The sequence below is a fragment of the Cebidichthys violaceus genome, unplaced genomic scaffold (assembly GCF_023349555.1).
Source record: "Cebidichthys violaceus isolate CVI_PGR_0920_01 unplaced genomic scaffold, fCebVio1.0.p SCAF_4, whole genome shotgun sequence".
In the NCBI taxonomy this organism is placed as follows: Eukaryota; Metazoa; Chordata; class Actinopteri; order Perciformes; family Stichaeidae; genus Cebidichthys; species Cebidichthys violaceus.
Genome location: NW_027176594.1, coordinates 5,830,562 through 5,850,847, shown reverse-complemented (window position 1 = coordinate 5,850,847; position 20,286 = coordinate 5,830,562). Strand labels below are relative to the sequence as shown.

Sequence of the window (20,286 nt, the reverse complement as noted above, 5' to 3'; positions counted from 1 at the left end):
TGTACTGTCTCTCTTTTCTCACAGGCGGTGGTGTCAGAGCAGGTTGAGGCTGCAGCTCAGAGGTCTAGCCCTGATTCTGACTGGGCCCCCAGCCGAGGCTCCGATCCCAGGCTGGAGGATAAGACCCTTCAACAGAGGTCCACCAGTTCTGTCAGAGGACAGCAGGTAGGTTAGCACACACTACAGCCAATTATGTCAGAGACAGCACGTGGGTGAGTGGCTAACATGCCCACGCTTACCCATTACCACTCCGCTCAGATTAGATCAAAGCCATAGAGAAGGGATATGAGGGAAATGGTCTGTTGAGAATCATGTGATTTATCAGACCTTGCTTCTGCCAACCTTTGTCCTGAACTCTCCAACACACACACACACACACACACACACACACACACACACACACACACACACACACACACACACGGATGCCCCTCCTACTGTGACCAGGCCGGCGTGTGCTGCTGGTTTCACGCATGCCTTGGGCTCAGGCACTGGCTAATTTACCGCTTCAACAGTACATTATGAACAAGAAAGAAGCTTTTGATCTTCTCAGTATTCCACTCATAAGTTTGGCGGTGCATATTTCTAGATGGCCTCACTCACTCTAAAGCTGGCCTGAAGACACATTGTTTGATTTATACAGCTGTCCTCATTATAGCTTCAACGGAGGTGCTTCTGTTCAGGCAGTTTGTACATGTAATGAAATTATTTTGTACAAAATAAATAAACAGTATTGACATCATTCAATGTGCTTCGCTTTTCTGGAGGCACTGTTGTGTTTGCCCTAGGACACACACACACACACACACACACACACACACACACACACACACACACACACACACACACGCACACACATACCTAATTTGTCTGGATTCAGACCTACTATTAATCATTTAGATTATTGTGCCAATGCTTTAAATTACAGTGAGACTGTAATGTATTTTTCACACAATTCATACCTTGTTACGCTGAATAAAAACATGAATCATAATCTGATTAATAAAAGTGTAAATTGTCCTTTTCAGTAGAAACCAAACTAAGATAACTAACAGTAAGGTCTGAAGGTTTAGAAGTCAGCCATTTTTATTTTGTTCAATGATGCAATTTGTACAACACAATATCAAATGAAAATGTAAAGTAGAGTCAGTACGGTACAGTCAACTCTATAAGGCTGCTACAGTATGAATCTATACTCAGCCTCTTCAGCCCGTACCTGATTCTCCCTCTCCCCACAAAGTCAAAATAGTTGTAATACCTAAGGTTATTAGCTTTGGGCAAGTAAACAACACATCAACTTCATAAATCATGTTAAACCTTGCTGTTATTAAAAACGTGAACATTTTGAGTAGGTGTCTCTGTTGGCTGCTTAATATCCAGATATGATGCTGCTCCAAAGAAACCATAAAACCTGTTATGCTTCATTACACTCCATTTAAACAATAATACCAGTCTGCAAGGTCAAAAGCTGATGAAATGAGCCTTCTGTGCAGCCCACTGCTACCACCCAGGACACAATTTGCAGCTTTCACTAAGCGCCTAAAGTGAAATGTGATTATTGGCCGAGGCGACGAGCAGTTCATGACTCACGTTTTGCCACATACAGCAAGTGTTGAACTAATGTTTTTTTTCAGAATTTGAGTGAAGAAATGTTTTCTTTGAATTGGAGAAAGCCTGAAGAAAAAAAAATGCTATCAATGATGAATAAAAGTTATATTTATTAATATTTAGCCAATTAAAAAACATCTGGAATATATAAATTATGTTTGTAATTTATTTAAAAAATCATTTGACTTTATTTCAGTGGTCCACTATGGGCATGATGTAGTTTAACTTAATCAAACATATGCAGTTCTCTTTTGTATCTTGCTTGGTATCCCGTCCCCCTTTATCACCGCCCGCCGCACTGTTCTTGTTTTCTGTGACGATCACTGGAGTTCCTCAGCTATAGCCAGACATCTGGGTTTTACACTTAACTCTTTGTATGTGTATATAACTCGTTGTATCTTGGGCCTCTTCTCGTCAACTATCTTTCAAGTGTCTGTCCTATTGGGTAGCGGAGGCTGTCATTTTGTCTTAGAAAAGTCGTTGTTTGTAGCCTTTTGGCTCGTTCCACCGGGGTATTTTCTACCTCATGGGCCCTGTTCAGGGGCATTTCTATGAGTAATATTTGTGCTACTGCTGGCTGGGCATTCCCACACACATTTATTTGGTTTCACAGCATCTTTGTTGTGCACTCAGTCCTCAGTGTGGCTTCATCGTATAGTTGTGTATTCTCAGGTTACCGGCTCTTACATTTGTGATGCAGTATTTTGCAGTGTATCTTGGTCTTTTGAATTCTTTTACTCCTTTTAATAGACTTTGTTTGTTAAATGGAGTACATTTGCTTTGTGTTATGTGTGCACCCATGTGTTTACACTTTGACGCAGGTCTGTATGTGTCCTGTCCTGTCCTGTCCTGTGTGTGTGTGTGTGTGTGTGTGTGTGTGTGTGTGTGTGTGTGTGTGTGTGTGTGTGTGTGTACGACATTCCCGGGAACCTGGACGAGTTCAGCTTTGAGAGCTCCAGACGCACACATGACGTGCTGCTGCTATCATAAAGAAGCCCATTGATAACCGTGACCCCTCTCTCTGGGAGACGGAGAGAGAGAGAGAGAGAGAGAGAGAGAGAGAGAGGTTGGAGAAGGGAGGCAGTCGATGAAATGTTTCTTCTTTGAGAGTTTTACTCTTCCTTGCATACAGACTCGGGCCTCTCTCCTCATTTCCCTCGTACTGGATGCCCTCCTCCCCTCTATCTGCATTGCACTTTCATGTTTACAAAGCTGTAACAGGGTGCGATGCGCGGGTCAGGTCATGGCCGCCAACCAGCTGCCGAGCTGGACAAGCGGGCGCATCTTTCTTTGCCTCATGTTATCAGATTTGTATCTTTCAGGCCTTACTTGTGGAACATAAATAACAATGTCACAGCATAGAGCTTCCCACACAAGCAGAAGGCATTCATGTGTCTCGTGTACCTGCGGCAGAGAGAACATCTGCAGCAAATCTCAGTCATTTGTCAGCGTCGCCATGTCATCTTCCCCTGTACGCCTTCAGACACACTGCAGTTTATGTCCTCTGGTTCTCACATACAGAGGAACAGCTATGATGGAATATTCAGCTCATTGTTAAATCAATCCTCCCCAAAATGTACTTCTATCTGAAAACCTATTTAGAATTCATCCTCAATAAGTCATACTTTTAAAGTTAATCCTCTTTACTTTAAAATTCAGGACTTTTAGTTGATCTGGATTCCCTTTTTGGCCTCTCAGTGTCCCCTATGCACATACAGGCTAAGCCAGTTGGCCTGCCACTCATCAGGAATATGCAGATCAATCTGCTAATTAGTTGCATAGAGTCATTAAGGCAGCATCAGAACACATGGTTGGCACCCATGCAGGCATGATTGCAGAACCGGGCACACCGGGTCACTGGAGTCAACTGTAGCCTAAAGGCACATTCCCAAACACACTGGTGTGCTTACACATGTTTGTCACAGGAAAATGGTCTTACAGATATAATAATAGTGATAAAATCAGAATAGACATGTCACCAGACAAGTGACGGAAATGTGTATTTATTGTTGTTATAATCCTGAATATTTTCACAATATCAAACCCCTTGCATGTTTTGACTGGGATTTTTATTGCCATTAAGGTAATAATTGCCTTTTAGTGTTATCATTGTAAATGACAGAGTTCACCTCTCCTGTGCAGGATCACATAGTAGATGTGATGCAGAGCAGTCAAAAGCCATTGTATTCATGTATTTTACATAATGCAGGTCGGACGACATTGTTGACTGTTCTTTAGTCAACTTCACACAAGAATCCTCACAGCCCACAGTTTGTTCGGTTGCAGTGTAAACTAATGTATGAGTTACACTAAATGCGCTTGCCGTTTCTTCCAATCTGTCGTTTTTATACAGATGTATTAGACCTCAAACTTTAACAGACAACAGAGCCAAAAGAACCCATTTTTTTGAGGGAGGGCACTTATTTATCCACCGTCCTATCATAAACCTCCTCACTCCTCCTCCACCACCCCTCTCCTCCTGTACTCCTCAACCACTCCAGCCCAAGGACTGTTGTACGTTTAGTCGCATTGCATATTTTAGCCTGCCATCTGGTCAGCTCTGCCAGGCACCGCATGGGGCCTCCTATCCTCCCATATTCATATTCCACTAGCATATTGTTCCCACTGCTTTTCTACAGCGTGGCCCCAGCACTTCTCCCACTTCTTTATTTATTTCTACAGAAGGGGCTGGAGAGCAAACTTCAACACCCCCCCCCCCTTTAATCGGCGGCTCTTCCAGTTGTCCTATCAAGTGTAACCTGGAGGCCCCTAGTAGAGCAATTAGAGCGGCCTCCCTGCCCACCTCTTGTAATGAAGCCCAGCACATTCTGGAATCTATAGCCCCTTTAGTCTCCCCTAATGGGACATCATTATTGTCAAAGAAACAATGTAAATGGAAATGAACATACTCATTAGCCAGTCGCAGGGAGAAACCTTTGCCGCTCTCAGCTTGCAACTCCCTCTTCCAAACACACACATACACACACACACACACACACACACACGAAACTGAACCTCCTCCCTTCAGCTTCTGCGGACTGCTGCTCCAGCCAGCTTGCTTTATTCCTCCGATAGCATGTTTGTTTGTGTGTGTGTGCCGAAAAAAAACAACGTTCATGTTTTACTCAAGGTGAGAGGGGAATGGAATGAACATGGATGATTCCATTATTGGCATTCATTCAGTGTTTCTACAGATGTTAATTGTTGCATGGGTTTGTGCTTGGCTGTGTAAGGGAAGTGTGCTGAAGTTCTCACCCCAGTGCTTCTTTGCTTACCTGTCCCAGGGTGCACCGGTGCAGCGATCCAGGTCTTTGTCCCCAGCCAGCAGTGTGGAGTTGGGTAGCGGGAAGAGAAGAGGTGCAGAACAGAGGAAACAAGACCTTGAGGAGCTGCTGCAATTGAAGGTAGCTGACATAGATGAATACACATAATATCCTCTCCTTTCCTTATCTACATAAATCAAGCAATCCCCATTCTTTTTCTAAATTTATGTCCTTTGTTTCCTGCAGCCCGCATCAACGTCTTTGCTTTTTTAAGCTTGATTTAGGCTTCCTGCATCTGCAAGGGTTACCACTTTTCCCATAAGTCCTGTGTGGCAAGTTTTCACCTGTCTGTGCACATCCAACAATTTCAAACTACGCAGGCGGGCGGAGAAAACGGGGAACTTTGAGGAGCTTTGAGAATGTCTGTTTGCCATGAGTAGAAACCCGCACATGGGTGTGAAAGATCCTAATGTTTCCTCTTCACTGTTCCGCGTCAGCTCGTGTCCGTGTGAGCATCCTTGCGGCTAGTATAACCGAGACCGTTGACTGCCAGTGACTATGAACTAGGTATTGTTTGCTGAATTGGGCCCATTCAATGACACAGTGGTGTCCAGCTGTTAGTGTGGAGCACTAGACCGGCATAGTGGAGCTGCTTGTTGCTCTTGCCACTATCTCACATATGATTGCTGCTATCAGCCGCTGGGTTGTGGGAAGGTTTGCAGCTCTGTAAGAGTCACGCTCTCCAAAGGGTTCAATTGCACTACCGCTGCCACTGCCTCCTCTGTGACCTTCTCTTACAGTGTCTTTCACACACACACACACACACACACACACACACATACAAATACACACGTGTGCGCACATAAACAGCGCGTAGGCAGTGAAGCAGCAGGAGAGGAGCTGCGCTGGTGAAAGTGGATGCAGCAGGTTTTTTTTCCCTTAAACGAATCAGCTTTATTGGTCTTTTAACCTTCACGTGCTCTATGACGTCGTTCTCTCACAATTCTTCATTCCCTTGTTTTTTCTCTCTCTCAAACTTACTGCAAACAAAATACACTTCATGTCCACCTATCTCCTGTGTTTTCTTTTAAGGTCTCAAAATTAGACTTTCTCTTTTTATTCTATGTCAGTAGAGTACATTTTCCGCTGCCATGACCGTTTCTTATAATTTTGACTTTGCCCTACAGCTGTCCTCCTTGTTGCCTTTCTTTACCCTTTCCGTATTCCAGACTGACCACTGAGTGAGTGATTATGTAGAGGTTATCTCCCTTTGAACACATTAGGCATCATTTTCTTGTCAGATCTGAAGTGTCTGAATTATATCACTGGAAGACAACTAGTCAGACGTTAATGCTCAACGTAGAGTCAGACGACACGCATGACTGTCTTAGGTAATGGTGCCATTTATGTGTCTGCCAGTTGAGGGGCATTTAGCAAAGGTATGCACAGAAAAACTGTGATTGGCAACTCACATCTGTGGCACATAAATGAAAGCATTAGTTCAGATTATGATTTAGTGGTCGTGTCCTTTGCTTGGATCTGGCATTGAGAATAAAGCCCTCCATCAGCTACAGCTGAGACCTCACCTCTAGGATCTCCCAGGACAGCACTTCACTCTGTCCTGTCCGTTGTTCTCCAGTTGATCCTATCTAATTATTTCCAAAAGAATGCCTTTCAAATTGGGTACGCCAGCCCGTACCATTGACATTTTGACCTTAGCAGCTAACAGCAGCACACAAACAAACAATTCTCATAATAATGGCCTTCTTTTTCTTTTCTTTTTTTTACTTCCACACACTTTCAAGTAAACAGTAGCTGTTGCTGTGTAATTATTTTTCAGCTTGAGAACGTCCACAGATGTGTATGCTGGCTGAGTAAGGGGGTGTATTGATCTGTGGGCAAGGGTCTGTGGCCTGATGACCAGAACTGGGCTACCCAGGGGAAGCTCTGGAAGGAGCCTGAGAAGCCATGATGTGGCTAATGCCCTGCCACTCGCTCCATCCTGCCCCCCCCCCACCCCCACCCCCATCAGTCAGCCTCAACTCTTCTGTGTCCTCCAGCTCATAGTTCCACCAGTTAACACTACCCCGGTCTGGCCCCTTTCATTAGAGCCTTGTTTTTGAGAGGTTGGGGGCAGCTCGAAGGGGCCGAGGATGTCTTGCAGATGTCCTCTGTGAATAATCCGCACCAGGGAAAATCCATACTTGTCACAGTGGCAGTGTAAATGTGCATTGTGTGTGTGTGTTTGTGTGAGTGAGTGAGTGTGCACCTGTTGTGTGTCTGGTGCATGTTTGTGCGCTCTCTGTTCTCTTTGTCCTTGTTAATAATAACAGGGCTGAGGGCTCGCATTTCCCTCTCTGCAGGGCAGCCGTGTCATATCAGCAGTAAACAAGCTCCTTCCCTTCAGAAAGCGCTCGACAACTCTCCCTAGCCCTGGCCACTCAAGCAGAAACCTGTCCTGCACTCTTCCTTTCACTTTCTCTTTTGCTTTGCTCTCTCTCTCTTTCTTCTCTTTCTAATTTCTCTCTTCTCTCTCTTTCCTCTATTTTCATGAGCTGTCTTTCTCTCTTCCGTTGCTCTCTTTCCACCTCTGTTTGTCCTACCTTTTGAAAGTGTTTTCTCCACCGCCCTCGCTGTTAAGGTCAGTGTGATGGGGAAGAGGGGTGCCCCTGACAAGAAAAATCTATATGTTGTCTTCTCTTACTCCCTCTTTAAAGCTGGAGCCCAATCTCGCAGTGTTTTAATAGCTGTCAACAACAGTGTCAGCAGCAAACCCACCGCTACAACCCCCACCAACACAACACGTGCTGGTCATCAGTTGGTAACTCCAGCGAGTGAGTTTCTTTGCTGGTTAAAGAGTGTGTGTGTGTGTGTGTGTGTGTGCGTGTGCGCGCCTGCTCAGTGTTCTGTGACCCCATTGACTCTTTGTGTAAATGCCGTCCCTTAATGATGTCTCAGTTGCCCAGTGAGAGTGGAAGCACTTGTCAAGGAGGAAAGCGAAGAGAGAAAAGAATCTGAACCTGCTGGTTCCTGTCAGGCAAAGGTGTTTCAGCTGCAGACCACTTTAAATATGTAGACGGTGAGGGGCTTTTCTCAGCTTCCCTGACGCACTGCTGTGCCAGTGTAAATGAAGCTGACTCCCTATTTCAGATAAGTTATGTTTCATTTAACACACATATGACTTTTGGTAAAAAAAAAAAAAAAAATCTTGTCACTGTGCCTTACAGATGGAGGAGAATGAAGAGCTGAGGAGGGCTCATGATCAGCGCCGTGAACGCCTGTGTCTGATTCAAAGCAACTACAAGACAGTCCGAGGCCAGCTGAGAGAGATGGAGAAATCAAATGGCTTGTGAGTACACAGTGTCACACAACACAGTTTATATATGTGGCACAATAAATACTGTACACTCACTCAATGCACAGGACCTGTTGGTGTACTCTACACACATTTGATTTGTAAAACACAGAGGACTTCTGCATACACAAAGTAACCTGGATAACTTCTAGCCCCACGCAGCAGCAGCCAGTGAGAGACATTTCAAAGCACATAACTCACCTTGCCTGATGGTAAAAGCCCTTGTGAAATGCTACAACCCTCTGAAACCACGCACAAAGAGTCTTAGGGACTCATAGATCTCCGCATGTTGTCTGACAAGACCTGATTGCTGGATTTGGGAAAGTGGGAGAAATTCCTTCCTTTGCCTTTGAAAAGCTCTGAGGTTTTAAGCCCAGTCAATTTGGGCCTTTTTGTGCCAAGTGTGTGCACGCTTCTGCGTCTCTTCTCCCCCAGCGTTCATTAGAATGTGAGAGCCAGAGGCAGGAGGTGTCTTGTCCTGGGGGGGTGCAAGGTGTTTGAAAAGGCCTGTGGAGGGAGGAGGAGTGGAAAGGAGGGTCCATTTCCTGCCTCGACCTGTTATCTTCAACAGAAGCCACAGGATTTTTACACAAAGCGCAAAATGTGCTGGAAAATGTCATTAATATATCTCTCCATTGTCTCCCCCAGCCTTTTCCCCACTTTTTCTGTCTCTGTTTCTTTTCTCCAGCAGCATCATTTGGGTCCATTTTTAAAAAATGTAACTAAAGGTGCATATGTTTTGGTGGCCGCACGGGAGCAAAGTGTTGACCCTGTCAGCTGTTTTCTCTCTGGGTTAATTAAAGAAAACAGCAGTGCAACGTGAGCCCGTGTGAAAGTGGAGTGAGTGAGAGAGCGTGTTCAGCGCTAGGCTCGACTCGGCTCATGTCAGCTCAGTGCGGCTCAACAGCATGTGTCTGAGACAGTGGGAACAAAGACAGAGAGATGTAGGGAGAGAGAGAGAACTCTCAGAGTCAACACCAGTTGTGCTGCTGTTCTACATTTTAGCAGGTTATCAAAGAAATGCTGTGTGGTGGACTGCCTTGATGTTATGTATGTTTCTATGATAAGACAAACAAGGCTGTGGTTAAGAGTAAAGCGTCGAGAAGACCAAAAAATCCATAATAATATGTTTGTAGTATCAATGTCAGTGTATTTGTATTTCATGACTGATTTGACATAAAATTGATGCAATAGGCAGCTTTGCCCTTTTCAGTCAGAGCCCTCCATGGCACCAGCCAGTCACTCAATGTTATGATCCTGGCATTCATTTGGCATTAAGCCCCATCCTTAAATAGCTGTTAAACCCACTGGGGTAATGCCATCCTGAATGAGAGACAATAGAAAGTGACTTAAATACTCCCATTAGTGCTGGGAAATCAGGGCCCTAACAAGTCAGTGGGGATAGGCATCGGGTCTCATTGCATTTCGAGCTTGTTAGGGATTTCCTTGTAGCTTCCATGCTGTGTTGTTGCATTTTTGGGAAGATGCAGGGGGTCGTTTTTCTTTCCCTTCTGCCTGCCCCCCCACCCCCACCCCCACCCCCATCGTGTAACCTGCCACACACACATGCACAAGTTTATATACACTGGTTACGTCAACTAAGATATCTAAGTGTTAAACACGAATATAATTTTTCTATACCTACCAGATTTTCGTTTACCGTATATCAATATCCACCTCTCATCAGCAGAATTAAGTATGGAATTAAACAATTGATTGCTGTACGGCTAGCTGCTGTGTGACGTCACCAGTGATAACCTGTCCCGCTCAAGATGGAACTACCAGCCAATCACAAAGCAGACAAATGGTCCATTGGCTCATCAGCATGCAGGAGCAGCGCAGTTGGCCAGTCCCAGTGAAACCATCCTGCCATTCACCATTACCACATTATTTTCCCAAAATGGCATGAAGGAGAGGGGGGGGGGGGAGCCAACTTCTTATTTATATTAAGGAAGGGAAAAAGTTTTTTAATCAGACTGGGGATGATGAGGGTGAGCAAATAAAATTAAAGGTTATTAAAGCATCCGTACTCTGATCAAAGTTGCGCCCATAAACAGATTCCCCCTGAATCAGAGCAATTAGCCGCAGCGGCGCGGAAAAGTTCTCTCTATTTCCTCCTGCTTAATAATGGAAACTAGGATACCATTGGGGAGAAAGCACTGAGGCCTGAAGAAGATAGCTCTCTCATGGCTCCATGTTCAACAGCTTTTTGGCCCACTGTAAACAAATTAAAATGCTTTAAAAAGCTTTACCGTGACTTACTAAAGCTTCATACACCTTTCATAAGGAATGCAGTTGATACACTACATACTTAGAAATCACACAGCGAGAATTAACACAGAGCTTTGGGTAAAATATCATGTACTTTTACAGCTCCAGGCAGTGTTAAGATAGCTCAGGCTGAATTCATTGTGTGTTTGCTGTAGAATGTGTAGAAGTGTATCAATCTCTGTGACCATACAGCGAGATTATACGTTAAGTAGCTTTGCACTCTGGGAAACTAACCCGAGCCCACAGATAACACAGATATAAACTCACACACGCATACACTATGAAGAATTTCAAGGGCTCCAAATTGCTCACAGGGGCATTAGCAGTATTAAATGAAAACATTTGCCGTTCTTCAGTAGCCTCCAACTCCCAGGCACCAGGGTTTAAGTAGTATTAGCGTAGTGTGGCTGTATCTACATAGCCAATAATGACCACGGGAAAAGGTGCCCTCCGCAATAGCAGTGACCCTCACAATCCATTTCCACACATCCAGCTCATTGATTGAGTAAAAATGAGAAACTCTAGTCTGTGTGTGTGTGTGTGTGTGTGTGTGTGTGTGTGTGTGTGTGTGTGTGTGTGTGTGTGTGAGAGAGAGACAAAAATGATATTCTCATCCACTACTTTTGAAATCGGTGGATTTCTCACTGAAAGCCATTTTAGTTTGCAAATGAAATTCTAATTGGAATTGAGTGTGTTGGGCTAAGACTGATTGATGAGTTGGGTGTGAGCAGGGATGCAGTTGAGCGCAGTAGGGACAGTGTGTACGTGTGTGTGTGTGTGTGTGTGTGTGTGTGTGTGTGTGTGTGTGTGTGTGTGTGTGTGTGTGTGTGTGTGTGAGTTGAAGGGTGAAGTTCAATGGAGGGGGCAGCCACTGAGCACAAAGTGTCATTAAGTATTCATAAGTGAGGTGTAGACATTTGAATGACCTCGTTTGCGAGTGTGTTTTTTGCCATTATCTGCATTTGCATGGCACACAGGGAATGGTCCAACGCCCTGCCACACGGGCAGTGCCCTGGGCTTTAACAAACGTGCATACGTGTGTACATGATTTGCCACTGAAATGTCAAAGTCAAGGCTGCTCATTTGAATACTGCTAAAGATGGCTGAATAACAAAAACAGAGTGAGAATAAGGGGCCTTGTTACCCCCATGTGAATTGGCCAGAGGCAGCAAGATGATATACAGTACCAACCATTTTCCCTTGTTAGTATGTTTGCTTTACGTGTGTGTGTGTGTGTGTGTGTGTGTGTGTGTGTGTGTGTGTGTGTGTGTGTGTGTGTGTGTGTGTGTGTCTGTGTGTCTGTCTATAAGTGAGGCTATCTGTTCAATTTATATGTATGCCTTTGCTTGCCTCCACATTTCTACTTTTTGTCTTCTTATATATCGTGTAAATGTGTCCAGGCCAGGCGGAAGGACGCAGCGTGCAGAACCGTGGCAGCTGAGACAAGAGGACAGTGATGCGGTGTGGAATGAGCTGGCCTACTTGAAAAACCTCACCAGGAAACTCTCTATTGAAAAGTAAGTCACCTGCTGTCAAAGCTAGTACCAGCACTGGACGTTTGACTGTGCATGCATCATTTTGAAACTTGTTCTTTCTGTGTCTTACACATGTACGCACAAACCAACAAGCACCTCCGCTGTCCTGATTTGTTTGTGGGTGTTAAAATATGAGCGTGCCCTTCCCAACTTCGCAGCGTCCACCTAGCTCTCCACATCATTACCGGCCAGCAGGGGCCAAGGCGAGATCGTTAGACTCGCTGCTCGTTTGTAAAATTGGCTGCCCAAAAATTCACAAATATAAGTGCACAAAGTAAAATCACATCATCAGAATCCCTGGTGGTGTCTTTGTGAAATAATTGCATTTTTAATGGAACATTTATGCCAAACTGTAGTCATGTTGCTGGTGTTATTAAGTGAGTGTCAATGAGATACTTTACATACTTTGTTTGGTGTTTTACTCGACTTTTCTGAAATAGGTGCTTTTTATTTAATTTCTTTCTTTGTTACTTCGTCTTTCTTCCCTCCTGTCTTTGTCTTTTAGTCTGTCTCTGGGTGTAGTGTAGTCATTGTCTTGTTTGATCTAGAGAAGCCCCTGTAACCGTACCACTAACACTGACCCTCTATGATGCTACACAAAGCTTGGCCTAAAGCCACAGTCTCCTCTCCCCATCTCCCCTAGCCTTCACCTCTCCTCACCTCTTTCCTCCTCTATCCGATGCCTCTGTACCCTCCTCTTCCCTTCTTCCGACTTGTCTTCCCAGTTGCCTCCCTCCGGTCCTCTGTAATGCGGCAGTAGGCTGAGGCCAGAATTCTGGTACTTGCCTCCCACCCCTTCTACTGCTTTCCCCTCTGCTCACCCCCCTGCCCTGTCCTCCTAATCCCAGCTGAGCTCATTATGATATAGCCCGGCTGCCTCTCTCCAAGCCTGAGCTGTCCGAGCTAATTACAGGCTAGCAGCCCTAGTGCCGCTGATGCTGCCTGTTAAGGGATGTCCGTCCGTCTGCCTGCCCGGCCACGACTGGAGCTGAGCGGAGTTGAGCGCTGGATGGTCTGGGGGTGGGGCAAGGGAAGGGGAGGGGGGCAGACTATGGCGAACACGTAGGGCCCTCGGATCTGACCTGCGAGGGAAACCACGAGGGACGGAGAGAGCGGCTTGCCTCATCCCTAGCTGTGTAACTGGCCTGTTCTCCGGGGTTAGTGTTGATCCCCTTCATGTGCCCCTGACCAGCTCCACCTCATCTTCTCCCTCCCCACCCCTCAGGGCTCCTCCTTACCCGGGCGGCTGATGCAAAGTAAACTTGGCTGGGGTCTTTAAACTTGTGCTTTAGAAAAAAAACTCTTCGTTCCAGGGCACGCAATATGCACACAGCTCAGTGTGTTAAACTAAGCGAAAGCATACTGCCCATCTCTATTCCATACCATACCAGCTTAACCAAACAAGCTTCACTTCCATGCAATGCACACTTCTGTTGAGAGGCAACAAAAAGGCAAGAGTGTGTCCATCACAGTGCAACAACAACAATAAGAGTTTGTGAAAGCATAACTACCAGGACACTATTGGGGAAAGCAGTTGCAGCTTGTTGTTCCGTTGATCGTGTTATAATGATTGTGCTTGTGAAGGTTATGCTAGATAAGTGTTAGCAATGATCCACTAATGGGTAATTAACTCCTGGCAGCTGAAGAATTTAGGGCCAAATAAAGACCCCTTATAAAGCTTTAAATGCCAAGTGGCTGGCTTTAGAGGAGAGTCTCTGTATAATCGCATTCGCTCCTCCTTATTGTCATGATATTGTGCACAGATGCTCCCTATCACCTTCTCTGTAAAACAGCACTTGTAAAACACCATCTTGGGGCCCAAATGGCCGTTTTGCTGGTGTAAGTCCTGCACAGTGGGTCCCCACGGTGGTAAGATAGGTTTATGAAGCCCAGGCCCCCCTCCAATCTCTGCACTTGAGTAAGAGGATGAGCAAGAAGGTGAGACGGGTCTGTTTGTCTGCTCTTTTAGCTGACTTGGGGATGCAGTAAGCAACAACTTGCTTATTGTTTGACGAGAAAATTATAGAGAATTATTAGCGGGATGGTTTCTTGTATTGTGTTTTGTGGGATGGTGTCTCTTTGAACATTTTTAAGATATGCTTATTAGTCAGTACATTTAAAAAAGACATGACTAAGACATGACTACGAGGTCAAAAGCGTGTGGAGATCAGAACATTACACCCATATGTGATTGTTGAACATCTCATTGTACCACAGGCGTTAATACAGCGTATAGCTCCTTTTTTGTTGCTTCGGCTTACTGGAGAAACTTAACTTCTACTCCATGCAGGGCTCCAGAATAACTTTTTACATTTGTTGCACTGCTGTGGCTAACTTTTCATTTAGGTGCACCAGCACAAATTGAGGTGCACACCAAATTTTTACCGTGCCTTTTTTCATCTCACATACACATTGTTGTCATCTTACCAGGGACAGTGGAGCAGTTAGCTCCCCCGATGACAAAAAAATAATCAATAGTATTCTTAATTTTGAGCTACCGGTATGTTTTAGCATCACACTTGACAAACATTTGGTCGCACGTGCCAAAATAGTCACACTCTGGAGCCCTTTTTAATATATTTTCTGTCACTTGAAAAGCAGTTGACAAGAATTCAGTTATCCTGACAAACTCAGAAATTGGCATGGATTAGAAATGATAATAACCAAGTTGAATTTATCTAAAACATTAACTTTTCTTGATAGTATTGGACTGCCCTGTTGCTTTCATTACTTAGTCAGCGAACAATCCCACAAGTAAAATATCCCCTCCTTTTTATAGTCATGTGATTATGCACTGGCAGAATCTGACATGAAGACCTATATCTCAACCTTTCATCAGTTTACAATATCTCTCAGATGCACACTAAAATAAAGTAGTTGACACCAAGGCTGATTTTCAATTGAGATTTCTTTCTGGTTGTAGTAGATCGCTCTGGCAAGCAACTACAGGCAGGGTGGGCAAGAAAATTTGCAGTGGGATCATTTTATCTGCCTCATTATGCATCTGTCTGCGGCACTCCGTGTCTGTGCTTGTTAATTGTTGTTAAAGGTCTGTTGGTAAAAAGAGGCAGGGATTATTTAGGCACCATAAACAGAATAAACACATGCAGTGCACCCTCAGACTTAAGATGCTATACTCAGACGACATCAAAGCATAAATTAGCTAGCGATTACTGGGGAAAAAGCCTTTGAGATCATTTGCACTGCAGTGGCAGTGTAAGCTCCTCTATAGAGAGTGACCATTACGAACGTGAACCTCCCCAATAAGCGACGTTGACACTAATTAAGTTTAATACATTTTACCCCGATGTTCCTCATATTCCTCTATTTCTTTTCGTTTCATCTTGATTTGCTAAAAGGTATTAGAAGTAATGAGAGTCTTTTGCCCCCCGGACCAGGGCTTAGTTGGAGGAGGGGACACATTTGCTCACACAAACACACACACAAACATAATGTTTTATGCATGTTTTTTAATCAGACAACTAAGGTTTTTCCCTTCATTAATTATTTGGTAAATTAATTATTGTGCAAGAAAAAAACCTTGCTTTACACTTAGTAATTATGATGCAAGCTTTAGTGTGCCATCAAGTCCTAACTAGTCCCATAACAAGCTACAATTTGAGCACAAAGAATACAGTTATTTCAAAGAACCAAACCTCAGAAATACAATTCACACATACAGTAGACTAGAGAATGTAGTGGGCCTATGTCCTCTCATATTTGAATAGTCATTGACTGCGGAAGTGGTATTTAGTTGTTTCTCATGTTTAATAATGACCTCATTGTGATTTTTATTCCGTATTAACACGCCTCTTGAACAGAGAATATTGTGGACATCCTATGTTGTTTCCACCAGTGGTCATTACATGAATCCCCATTTACCTCTCATATCAGTGGCCTGTGGCAGGAGAACCTAACTCTTAGACCCACTGTGGCTGCTGCTCGCCCAGAGCGAAAATACAGAACTGAGCCATGTAAACTCCACCAGTCACCATTTCTGCTGACAGCGGTGGCTTATCCACCCAAACTCCCTCCATGAATGAACAGCCCTCTAGCCTGAGTTTAACCAGAGGGGAACCCCCCCACACACACACCCCAAAACAAGATTCTTTCCCCAGCGATAAAAATGCCAGAGGTTGTCTTCGCTTTCTCACCCTATTCCCTGCTGTTCCTGTGTATTTTTATGTGCCGAGCAAGAAACTATAAGAGAATGCTGGCATGTGAAAGCACAATGGCTGCAGATGATGTTGTGTTGTACACCCTTGTGGATGGAGGCTGGCAGTTTGTGCTCTAAGCTGTGTTAGGTGCAACACAGGTAGAGACGAGATCAAATGACATGGAGTGGATAGCTTAGGGCTGAAGTTCTAGTGCTGCACGAGAGAGAAAATGTTTTCAAAAACGGGGGCCAAAAGAGCGGCGTGAGACACAGACTTACATTGCAGACCACATCATTACCAAAAGTAACACCTGTCTAGTGCCTTTAGTTTGCTTTCTGCAGAGAAACTTCTTTTGCTTTTATGCCTGCTGAGTGTTATTCTACCTTAGGTGAAGCGGCAAGTTGAGAAGGAATTGAAAATTGTTCAACTAGCTTCATTTGATTTAGTATTCAGATTTGAAAAAGCAAAGAGAAAGACTTGCCATACGCTATAGAAGGTGTGGCTGTAGAGAACCTTTTCTCCTCTGTAACAGTGGGGATATGACCAGAAAACATGCTATCATTCAGATAAATTGCAGATAACCGGGGGGAGCCTAACGTAGGGAAAAGGTTTGGTCTTTTTGAATTCTCAAAGCTGCTATTTTCTCATCATCAGGACCCCAATAGGTTGAAAAGAGTAAACATCTGTTTATCAAATGATGGACTCACACAGGGAAGCAACGCGTGAGGAGTAAGACTGTATGGGAGGATTGGCGCAAACGTTCAAGGAAACTGGAGAAAGATGTGGTTGTTTTCAATGGTGTAATTAAATGAGAATTTTCCATCATTGATCAAATTATCCAAAAAAAGAGATCCTGTAATTCCAAACTGTAAATGTAAACTATTAGCACTGTAACATTGTGATTCACATCATTGAACTACAAAACTAAAGCAAATATGTGACAAAATGACAAATGTAAATACAAATTGTCCAACAAATCAAGGTTTAAATCTATTAATTGTTTTAGTTTTGTATTTATTTTTACTTTCCCTCAATAACCTTGGCAGATGTTGAAGATAGGTCACTAAATTTGTATTATTGCTCTTGCGACATCCCAAGCTCTGCTAATTCCCAATCTCTGGCAGACTGGTGCACACACTGCAACAACTGAACGTTACTGAATGAGGATGCAATAGTCTTCCATCTCCAAATTGTTATGATGTGAAACCGGAGGCCTCTGGCCAAAGAGCTCCATCTGCAATCTAATCCCTTCTCCATCTAACAAAGTATGCTTATCCTTCAACAAAATTGAATGTTTTGCATATGAACTTTGGTTTAGCGTCGATACCATCAGCATCCGAAAAGGCATAAAAGAGAAACATGAGATGGAACAGGCTCATTTCACATACTGCATATTTCAGCTCATTTGTCCCATTAACAGCCTGGACACATAAGGCAGTGCCGGTGCCTCATCGACTTGAGTTCATTTATGGAGGAAAATCTATAGAGGAGCGACACATATCCATCTGCTCCCCCCCCCACCCCCTCAGGGAGAGTCATTTGTGTACTTATTTAAGCTGCGGTCAGCCATTAGAAAAGGCCTCTACTGGAGTGTGTGGGCTAAAAAGCTAATTAATTTTCTTCCCTGTGCTATGGCGATAACTTTTCACAAGTCGTTTTCTTGGTATACGTATGGAAAAATCTCTTGGTTGATCTGACAATATTAGATTGGTGGAAACAGGTGTCTAGTTTGAGTTAATTGCCATCATGCTCATCATAGTTCACCATAGCCACAAATGCCCTGTTACACTTCAGAGTGTATCGCGCATGCTGCACTTGCTGCATGCCTTAAGAAGTAAGCCAGAAGGAAGACCTACTGTTGTAATGAGGTTAACTAAGGGAAGAATGCCACCAGTAGCAGGAGCTTGTTTCCAGTGTTTCTCTCTGACGCTGTGGAGCAGAGGGGAGGGAAATTAGGTGTGTGTTTCAGGTGTGGTTGTCTCAGTGGGCTTGTGTGTATCCTCAGTAGACTTCAGTTGGGGTCCTAATAATAACTTGAAAGTGCAAAGTCTTGAGCATGGCTCCACATAATTAGCCTTTAGCAGGAATCAAGCTAATTGCAGAGAGGTAATTGGGCACACTTTCCAGTCTGTTTGTCTGTTATGATACACACACACACACACACACACACACACACACACACACACACACACACACACACACACACACACACACACAGACGCACACTGTACTTTCCTACCTTGGCGTTTCATGTTGCTTGTCACTTTGATTTCCAGATGAATTAAAAAGCATTTTAATTAGTTGATTCTTAACAATGTCGTCTTTCCTGTTGGGAAGAGAAAGCCAGTGCATAAGATTCAAGTTAAAATGTGTAATCAAAGTTTCTATAATAATGGAGTCCACAGTGGAATCCAGAAAGATACTCGTTATACAATGCTTGTGTTGGTAGTGGTTTCATATTTATCTATTCCAGATGTTGTTATGCCATTTATATTTGTTGAAGAATAGTTTGACGTAAGAGCTGTGCGAAGAAAAGTGAATTCTGTGTGTGACTGCAGAGCCGGCGTAGAAGAGGAGCTGGACATGCTGCGAGTCCAGGCTGCTATGGACCGGGCCACAGTGAAGGAGCTCCACTTATGTCTTGCTAATGAACACCAAGGTGAACCTTTTTATTCTTTGTACTATTTTAGGGACTTAAAAAAAGGGAATATGACTCGTTAAAGTCACTTTGTGTCTTCAGCCTTTTTTCTATTTCTTTTTTTCCTTTATGTTGGTGTGGAAATATTTTTGCCTAATTTTTCTAATGCAATTATTCTTATATTGGTTTACTGCGTTGTTTTCTACAATGCCAAGGATCTTGCCACAGGCTTAAAGTACAAAGATTAATAAACGGCACTGGATGTATCACTTTTAAGCCATTCTTTTACCTCTGGGCCATGTCTATCAGTGAGCAGAATTAATAAGGCAACTCCCAGTGGAATTAATACGAAAACTCAATTAGGACTTGATCAACTCCTTGCAAATTGATTGAGAGATCAAGTAGTGTTCATCTTGTCTGCATATATCATTCCCGATGTTGAAAAGCACATCACTTTTAATCCAATCTGCAACCTTTTGTCAGACGTTGACCACCGCAACCGTTGGCTTTAATTAACTAGTTCAATAACAAATCTGTCCTCGATCACTTTAATTTTCTTCTCAACCAATGATTGTGTCAGTTGAGATGCACGCTTGTGATTTAAAGGATGGCACTAATTGAAATAGTGGATCCTCTCTTATTGACAGTCTAGTCAGGAATACTAGGAAATAAGCCCATTCTAAAGGACATACTTAATTTCACATCTTGTCAGACAAATAATCTCTGAATATAAATGTTACACAAAAGGTTTGACAATATGTGTCTTTTGTTATGTATAAATCATTTTCCAGTATCTATCAGGTAAAAATGTCAAACATTAACAAAATCATGCCAACTGCAGAGAGTGGCTTTATGCAATGGGCTCTCCAGTACTTCTGTTTTAATTGTATTACCACTAATGTTAAAGTTGTATTCTCTCAGTATACAAAAATGCACACTTGGCACAAGTAACAATGAAGTCACAATAAGTTTTTAAAGCAAAAGACAGATTGTGATATCAAAATGTGTTACGTCATGGAGGCACTGCCGGTTGATTTCAATTTTAATTTTATATAGTTTTCAAAATAATTTTGGAGAAGATAATCTTACCATAAACTGAATAAATAAATGTCAGCTGTGTTTCACTATTTTCTACTTAAATTAAGGCTATATTGTCGTGGATATCATTTGAAAAATGTACTTCTGGACTCAAACCAATATGTTAAGAGTCAATAGGAAGTAAGCTCAACATTTTTAACAAAAAAATTGTGAATGGCCAAAACATTTGCTCCTGAGGAACCTCTGTGACCCGATCAAAGGGATGGAGGGTTGAAACGCTCGCGCCGAGATCACACTAACGAAAGGCAGCAGATGAAAGGAACAGGGTCTTTGTGCTGCAGCCCATGAGGAGACGTGGGAGGGACGTTAATGTATGCTGCAGTGCCAGGACCTCCTCCAACCGTGGGTGACTAGGGAGCCA

At 43.5% G+C, this 20,286-nt stretch overlaps 1 protein-coding gene across 1 annotated transcript in view; it reads left to right on the top strand.

The window, feature by feature from the left end:
* cntln (centlein, centrosomal protein) overlaps positions 1 to 20,286 on the top strand; it is an 84,925-nt gene that overhangs the window by 24,229 nt on the left and 40,410 nt on the right. The window contains exons 10-14 of the mRNA XM_068727718.1: positions 25 to 165; positions 4,893 to 5,012; positions 8,099 to 8,220; positions 11,898 to 12,014; positions 18,748 to 18,848. Of these exons, the coding sequence (XP_068583819.1) occupies positions 25 to 165; positions 4,893 to 5,012; positions 8,099 to 8,220; positions 11,898 to 12,014; positions 18,748 to 18,848 (601 nt within the window). The remainder of the gene's footprint in view (positions 1 to 24; positions 166 to 4,892; positions 5,013 to 8,098; positions 8,221 to 11,897; positions 12,015 to 18,747; positions 18,849 to 20,286) is intronic.